This window comes from Momordica charantia, assembly GCF_013281855.1.
Source record: "Momordica charantia cultivar OHB3-1 chromosome 3 unlocalized genomic scaffold, Mcharantia_2.0 BLBB01000003.1, whole genome shotgun sequence".
NCBI classification, from domain to species: Eukaryota; Viridiplantae; Streptophyta; class Magnoliopsida; order Cucurbitales; family Cucurbitaceae; genus Momordica; species Momordica charantia.
The window spans coordinates 14101151-14109762 of NW_028275161.1; the positions used below are offsets into that span (position 1 = coordinate 14101151).

At 36.9% G+C, this 8612-nt stretch overlaps 1 protein-coding gene across 1 annotated transcript; it reads right to left on the minus strand.

Annotated features, from left to right (window-relative positions):
* Positions 1-440: 440 nt before the first annotated feature.
* On the minus strand, positions 441-5856 carry LOC148212438 (psbP domain-containing protein 6, chloroplastic-like). The gene is made up of 5 exons (XM_088122224.1): positions 5727-5856; positions 5289-5594; positions 3514-3801; positions 1814-2130; positions 441-730 (listed from the first exon to the last, which is right to left on the minus strand). Exons 1-5 carry the CDS (start codon positions 5854-5856, stop codon positions 560-562), a joined length of 1212 nt encoding a protein of 403 aa, XP_087978350.1. The 3' UTR covers positions 441-559.
* Positions 5857-8612: the final 2756 nt, after the last annotated feature.

Here is an 8612-nt window from a genome sequence, read left to right on the forward strand (position 1 = left end):
CTCATGGGTTCAAAAGGGTCGAGCTTAATCGTAAGAATTTAGAGGAAATGGATTCAAATCTCACGATGACCACCTACCTAAGAATAAATTAGGGTCAAACAGTTAACCCGTGAGAGAGATGCACCCATAAAACACTCATGGATATTAAAAAAAAGTATATTTATTATAATTAACAAGTGTATGATACATTTATAATAAGTATTAGATCTATACTATTAAAATGATCTTTAAAAACTATTAATGTGTCTAACTTAGAAGTCTTCAAACCTCCCGATGAGCTTAATACCAAAAATTCTTGATGCCTCTCAATCCGGACAGACACGGACTCCCTTCTTAAGTATATGAGAGGAAAGCTCTACTCCCCATTATTTAAAAAAAATAATAATAAAAAATGAGATCTTCTAGATTTTTTGTTTTACTAAGAATGTCAAAGAATGATATTCCGCAACAGGAATGCTAAACTCAATATATATTCATTCTTCAGTATCTGTGAAGCGAAGAATTTTCTCCAGAACATATACTATCAAATATAATCTCAATTGCAATTTGTGTTGAGAAATTACAGCTGGAAAGAATCGAGCATGGTTCTCAGAATTTTCTCAGATGCCGGCCATTGTTTATCATTTGCACTAGCCACAAACAAGACAACTGTGCTTCCTTTTGCCGTTGCCTTAGCTAGATTGTGTGTCCCCGTCAGAGCATAGGGAGTCTCAAGTGTGTATTTGTAGTACTGCATAAACGTCGTAAAACAACGCTCTAATAAGTTTTTACCATCAAACTTCTGAAACTGATATGTAACACAATGCACCTAAAAGTAACTTAGACCTATTTGATAACTATATTTATAGTTCCTATGTGGTTTTGCAAGTCTTATTACCTACTTGCTTCTGAATTTTAACTCAGAATTCAAACGTAATTTTGAATAAAGGAGAAAAAGCATACTAAAGAAATGGTGAGAAAACAAGCACAAATTTTTCAAAACAAAAAAAACTACAAATGAAACCGTTATCAAATGACCAACAATGCCTTAACTATCTTCAGTTTCACTAAGAGAAACTGAGAAATGTTAGAAGTTAGAATGATGGCAGCCACATGCAAGCTTCAAAGCTGCTATGGAAGAAGTGGAGTCCTAGCTAGATAGATAGTTCAGCAAGAGTTCAAATGAAGTTGATCTAAATTGGGGATGTACTTATGAAGGAACTAGGCACATAAATCTAAACCAAAAGAATCCGCTACATATATACTTTTTTTTTTCCCGACAGAATCCGCTATATACTATTGGTTAAAATAATTTAGTTCTTAGCTTTAATTTAAGTTTCAACTTTGGTTGATATGGTTTTAAAAGTTTTCTTATCATTCTTGTATTTTGATTAAAGCTTGCTAGATGTCCTTGAGAGGAGTAATAGAGATCGGGTCATATTCTCTAACATAAACATTATTTTGATTAAAAAGTTGAAAGGGCTGGCTAATCTCGTTTTGGAGTGCAATAACATAACTAACATATATTTGTTTTCTATGACTCGTTTTCGAGCACAACTACAAATAACTACTCACATTGGGTTTTTGTTATGTCTTGCTAATGGTAGGGACATCAGGTAAGCAGGGATGATAACAAAGCTTTTAAAAGCACAAGGAGTAAAATAAATCTTAGGTTAAAGTATAGGAATTAAAAGTATTACTTAACCTATGCTATACTAGAGTGGGAGTACGCAAATCTCACATCTCCAAGTTATATCTACAGCTTTATTGTACTCAAAGAAGGATTATTTATAAAACAAAAAATTAGAATCTACGAGTCACGAGAGGATCATACCGTCTGATCACCGAGTTTCTCAACTGATGCTTCAAGGAGCTCTTCTGGGTCGTATGAATTTCCAGTAACGAAAGGGCCAAGCGAAGCGATCACCTTCTCAGGGCTACCTATGTCTTCAATTGTAGCATTAGGCTTATTAGTAAGACGAATCAAAGGGGAAGCCACTACCTGGATTTTCCCTTGTTTGTCATCTTCAAATTTTACCTCTACCCATGGCTCTGCACACTTCGGTTGACAGTAATTACCAGATAAAATATTTGCTACACGAGTTTGTTTCCAAGTTGGGGGCAGAATGAATTGGTATGGTTGCACATTTCCTGCGAAGAACTAAATCTCAAGTATCATTAGCATGTAACATTTAACAACTTAGAAGATGGTGACAATAAAGAAAAATATAACCAATAATATGCTTCGTGCATCTATCCTATATAGCAAGTGCTTTCTTAATTTCAGATGCAAAATGCATAGTAATACATCAAGGTAACAAAAGTATATAATTGGATGCAATCTCTCACAACTGAAACTAACAGAAAAACTAGTGGTAACCTCTCACCATTATCTAAAACCTATTTGCATTTGTCTCAGTGGGAAGGATCTATTGTTTCTACTTCTTAGGATAGATATGGTTGAAATGAATTCATTTAACCTTGCATAGATCTCAGGTGGCATAACAATACGTAATCGACATAATGAGTTCACAGCCAGTTTGATCTTCAGAATCCTCAGGAAATTTTTAAACTCATGGAAACTAATGGTGTTTGGTTCTTTTTTTAGCCCTTGAGAGCCTCTATCTATACAGTTCTACACTTCTACTGGGACAATAAACAATCTACCAAAAAGATATCTTCATGTACCATCCTAAGTTCGTTAAACAATAGAGATGTCATATCATTTGGAGAGAACTTTTCAAGTCTTGGACAACATTTTATTTTTACATCTAACCAGGGGTAAACCATAAATTTTCTCGGGAAGTGGCAACATTTTACATTTTAACCTTTTTTTACCTATAATCTACCAATTCTATAAATTTTAGTGCATGTGAAACTAGAGAGAACTTTAAAATCTCAACATTTTTCTTTTATTTTCTTAATCTAAGGTGAACTAAGAAGGGGCAGTTGCCCCATTATTTCTTCCTCAGCCATCCCTACATCCAACCAGAGAACTCGCTATAAGACTCAAGAACACACTCCCAAGATTAAAGTTCACTCCGCTTCAATTTTTAAAGAACTTTCTCACACCCTTGCTAACTCAACTAATGCAAACTAAAACACCAGTTCTCAAATGAACTAACTAATTCAAGGAGTAACTACTGTTAGCTATGCCATAAACATAAACCACCTCAAAGTTATGGATGCTAAACTGATCAACAACCAAATCTCACAGACAGCTTTCCAACTAAGTTCAGATGAGCAATTAACCACTACAATCAACCAAAATGTCTTGGATTCTCTCGATCGGTTCACAATTCGAGTTTGAACCTCGAAGGCAAGCCGAAGAATCAATCATGAGCGAAACGGAACATTATAAAATTATTTCCGGCCAAGAAACTTAAAGAATCCCCTTGCGCAATTTCGGTTTGCGCCTTCTCAAAATAGTTGAACACTTAGCTCCACAAACTAAAACTGAGTTCTGAAAAACACGCATTGCCCCCATTCCCAATTCGATTATTGGAAGAACAATACAGAAATAAGTCATAATACCTGCACGAAGAGCCGGGGTGTCGGATGGGGAAGCTTTGAAGAACACAAAAGAAGGGTCTGACTGTGAGGGCGGGAGATAGGAGCCAACTTCGACCTCCTTCGATTCAGAAGGAAGTGGAATTATCGATTCGAAAAGAGGGAGCGAAAGAGGAAACAGCGACAACCCTTTCAAAATTTCCCGCCGGAGGCCGAATTGGGAAGACCTTCGACAGAAGATCGCCGGAGAAATGGCTTTCCTCTTAGGTTTCCGACAGGTGGAGCTCGGAAATGATGGAGGCTGATGCCATATTCAGAGAGGAATTTTGAAGAATGGGCAGAAAACTGACACAGATGATGGTATCGTCCGTCCACGTCCCCCCGCTCCTTATCCGGCTTATCGCGTGAAATATAATATTATAATGTCAGGGCTTTTATGTAAAATCATTTTCTGACCGAAAATCAATTATCATCGAATTTTATAGTAAATTATATTTTAATTTTTAAATAATATATTTAGATTAAATTTTTAATGGGTGGACCTGTGTCCTACTTGGCGATACTACCTTGTGGGAAGTGACCGTACTTGGTCCCGAATCCGTTGGGAAGCGGCCACGCGTCTTGTTCGAGTTTTACCCCAATAATATTATAAAATAACGTATTTTCTTAAATAGAAAAAATGAACTATTTGCACGTCTAAAATACTAGTAGTACAAAAATATCCTCAAATTTTCTAACTCTTAATTTATATAAAAAAAAATCTCAAATTTGAAAATCCAAGCTCGTAATCTCGAGATCTATTTTTCTAAAAACATCTCAAACTTCCCCTTCTTCAAGATTTAGGGCAAAAGTCACTGTTAAAGAAAATCGAAATTATCACGAATCTTGTCTTTTTATCACGGGATTTATGATGAAATCCTAGTATGAGATTTAGAAAATGCTAGATCGAACCCTACCATAAAATTAACCAAAGTTATCTTCTTTTTTTTCGTTTGTCATTCTGTGGAGAGGGCTTTTATGATAATGGTTTTGTCGTATTAATAGTGAAATCTTTAGGATTAATTTTCGCAAGTTTTAGATCGGCGAAGAAGCCATCACGCCGCATCGTTGGAAGAAAATCAAGAAAGTCTTGGATTTATGCAATCTTAGTTGAAATTGCATAATTCCACCCGTCAAAGAGGAGGAATAAAATATTTCCGCCGCCATTTCTGGTAAAACTGAAAGCAGAAACGTTTAGTTAAAATTGAATGGAACAATTTTATAGCGAGTTTCAAGAGTGAATATTGGGGAAGATGATTGATTTCCTTTTGTTTACTGAAAACATAAGGAGATAAAATTAGGGTTTGATTTATTAACAATTGAATAGTATTCGAATACAGGATGATGCTTATATAAGTCGTTAAGCCTAAATAAGAAAATATTAATCTACCTCAAAGACAAATAATAATAATAACAAAAATATTAATGCTAACATTTCCCCGCAAACTCACGATGCTACAGCGATAGGCATTGAGAGTTTGTCAAATAAATAACAAAAGACAATGTAATAGAGCCATGTTGGAGATGATGGTGAGTGACATACATGACAATCAATCTTAATATGCTTGGTTCGCTTATGACAAATGAATTGCGCGCAATTTGAATGGCACTATGGTTGTCACAATGTAAGAGAGTAGGATGACAAAGATAAACGCTCATATATGCAAGTAGCCAACGTAACAAAACAATTTCACAAGTAGTCGAGGCTATGACACGATACTCATCTGTAGAAGATCGGTAAATAACATATTGTTTCTTACTCTTCCATGAAATAAGTGAATCACCAAGGAAAATACAAAATCCAATGGTTGACTTGCGATCAGTAGGATCACCAACCCAATCAACATCAGAGTAAACGTGCAACTCTAAAGATGACATGGAGGAAAACAAGAGGCTCTGAAACTGAGTGCCTCGAAGATACCTGAGAATACGAAGAACAGTAGACCAATGAACTGTAGTAGGAGTAGTGACAAACTGACTAACTACATGAACATCGTGTGCAATGTCTGGACGAGTCACAGTTAGATAGACCAAACTACCAACAATAGTACGATACAAACTGGAATCTAACAAAGGAACACGATCCGACGAAGAATATCAGGCATTGGGCTCTAAAGAAGTATCAACAGTCCTGTTGTCAGTGAGATGCGTATGATCAAACAAATCAGCTATATACTTTGACTGAGATAAGAGATAACCTTTTGGAGAATAATCGACCTCAATACCAAGAAAGTAGCATAGCATGCCTAAGTCTTTCATAGCAAAACAACGAGAGAGATCAGACTTTAAAGATTCTATTCCATCATAATTATCACCAGTAATGACCATGTCATCAACATACAATGACAACAAAATACGACCTACACTTGTCGGAATCATGATGACTATAGATAAAACCGAGTGAAGTAACAACTGTGGAGAATTTCTCAAACCAAGCATGAGGTGCTTGTTTGAGCCCATAAAGTTGTTTGGGTTTTTTTTTTAATTCAAAATAAATGAGAGCGCAAGTGTACACCCGTCACAAGTAGTAAAAACGGAACGAGTATTCCGAGTATCGATCCTCAGGGACAAATGAAGTCTTTTTATAGGAAATGTTAATGATCGGAGACTTTGTAATTGGATTTGGGATGACAAATAATAAGGACAATGTTGGTTTTGATATTTAAAAACTCAATGCAATAAACCCAGCCCAGTTACTTCAAATTAGCTAACAATACACAAACTTTTTTCAACTAGGTGCCGGCGGCTCTCATAAATTTTATTCGGGTTTACTTCGCCATCTTCTTATGTCTAAGTGATTTTGAAGGTTTAAGTCCATTCCTAATATGTCTATTAGAAAAAAGAACTTAATTTAGTAAGAACCAACCGTAACCTTAGGTCGAGGTCCTATGTCTAGGCTACCCGAGCGAAATCTTTATGTCTAAAGTATTCCTCTCTAAAGTTAAATCAGTAAAGTTGTGAAAACGTATCAACCCTTTCAGTATTGATGTTTGGTTAAGACATTAGTTGGCCAAATCAAGTTCCAACTTATGGAAACAACTTTAAGTGATAAAATAGGAGAAAAATGCCTTTTGCCTCGTTGGATTTAAAAAAAAAAAACTTTAACTAACTATCCATAACTGGGCTTGGGAAAAATAAATTTAGCTCATGATGATAAAGGAAAAACAAAATTTAATGTTCATGGAAGTAGACGACATAATCAAAGGATGAGTAAAATTAAAACAAGCTGGAAATTATGAAGTTGTAACCCGAATGACCCTAACCCGTTCTCTTTCAAGATTGGGGAGCAATACTCAGTCAATTCCACAAGGTTGTGTGATTACAACTTCGTAATGAGAATGAGAGAGATAAGAGTAACAAAGAACTTGCTGGAATTTTAATTAAACAAGACTAAAATTTACAATTGAAGAATAATAAGTTGGAAAATAAAGGGAAAACTTGAAATAAGTAAGGTTAAAACAGTAACAACTCAAAAACTTAAAAGGAAAACAAAAACAAGCTGAGAAGTAAATGTCTAAAGCTGAAATGATCACTCTGGGATGATGAATGAAGAGAATGAAATGTTGAATTTATAGGGACTTCAAGGTGGTTAGGAGGTTGAGAGCTTTGTGGAGAGTCATCCATTTCAAACACCTTTTGGTTAGGTAGTTGTTGAATTGGCAACCTTTAATGTATGTAAGACACGTGGTAGAGCTTTTGAAGGCTTCAAATCACACCAAAACGTGCGTTTTACATTAAGGGCAATCTCGGGATTGGGGAAGGCGTCATGCGCCTAGCTCGAAATTTTTCTGCACAAAAGTGTAATTTTCGTTAGAAATCAACTCTAAATAATGTAAAAACGTCCTATGTGCATGTATAACCTAAGATAACTTAAAATGAAAGGTTTTGGATACTATAATAAGCTTAAAATACGGTTTCCGAGTTTAAAACATTAGAAAACAGCACACATTTAGCTTCTTTTTACCCTTATGAACAAGGGAAATCACACCGCCAAACTTGGCTCTTTGCTTGTCCCCAAGCAAACTTAACAATTTATATCTCTTAAATCACATGCAACAATCATAAGCAAACTTGGCTTTTTGCTTGTTTCATTCTTCTTTGGCACCTACGGTAGAGATCAGAGGTATTTGGCCCCCAAAAGGGATTGGGGTTTTAGATCCTCGGGAAATCCCTTTTCTTAATACCCATATTCTCCTTTCATCCGGTGTTGCTGTAACTTGGGCTCATCATGCTATACTCGTGGGGAAGGAAAAACGAGCATTGCCAATATCTTGTCCCTCCCAACATATCTAGCATTGGGGTGGACCAGGTCACGGCTGAAAAAAAGTTCAACACCGTTGGTTGGATTCTCTGGAGAATCGGTCTCCCCAGAAGGGTGTATTGACCTGCCGGTCACGATCGGACAAGATGCTACCCAAGTAACGCAGATGGCTGAGTTTGTAGTGATCGATGGCAGGTCGGCTTACAACGCCATCTTTGGGAGACCTATCATCCACTCATTCCGGACCGTCCCTTCCACACTGCATCAAGTCATGAAGTATTCAACCCCTAATGGAGTCAGCACGGTCCGAGGTGAGCAAAAGACTTCAAGGGAGCGTTACGCATCCGCGCTCAAAGGGTCGTCAGTATGTGCCCTGGAAGAGCAAACTAGTCAAGACGACCTTCCGAGGGTAAGCAAAAGGCAGTTCTCCCCACCAACAGAGGAGCTCGAGCTCGTTCCCTTGCTTAGCCCTGAAAAACAAATAAGCATAGGAACCAAGCTGGGGGCCACTGACAGGGAAGAACTGATCAACTTCCTCAGGTCCAACTCGAACGTCTTTTCATGGTCTCACGAGGACATGTCTGGCATCGACCCAAAGGTTATGGTGCATCGTCTCAACATAGACCCATCATTCCGACCTGTAAAGCAAAAAAGAAGACCTGTAAATAAGGAGAGGAGTGATGTAATTGTTGAAGAAGTAAACAAACTTTTAAAAGCTGAATATATACGAGAAATTTTGTATCCTGAGTGGCTCTCTAACGTTGTATTAGTTCAAAAGTCCAACGGGAAGTGGAGATTGTGCGTGGACTTCACGAATTTAAAT

Bases quoted from the DNA above. Each gene is read 5' to 3' on its own strand.
- LOC148212438 (XM_088122224.1), bottom strand. From the start codon at position 5,856: ATGGTCATTACTGGTGATAATTATGATGGAATAGAATCTTTAAAGTCT. The intron at 5,595-5,726 runs GTTATCTCTTAT...TTCCTTTGTTAG, and splicing joins GGTCGATTATTCTCCAAAAG to ATTCCAGTTTGTATCGTACT. The intron at 3,802-5,288 runs GTAAGAAACAAT...TTCCTCTCTGAA, and splicing joins TTCACTTATTTCATGGAAGA to TATGGCATCAGCCTCCATCA.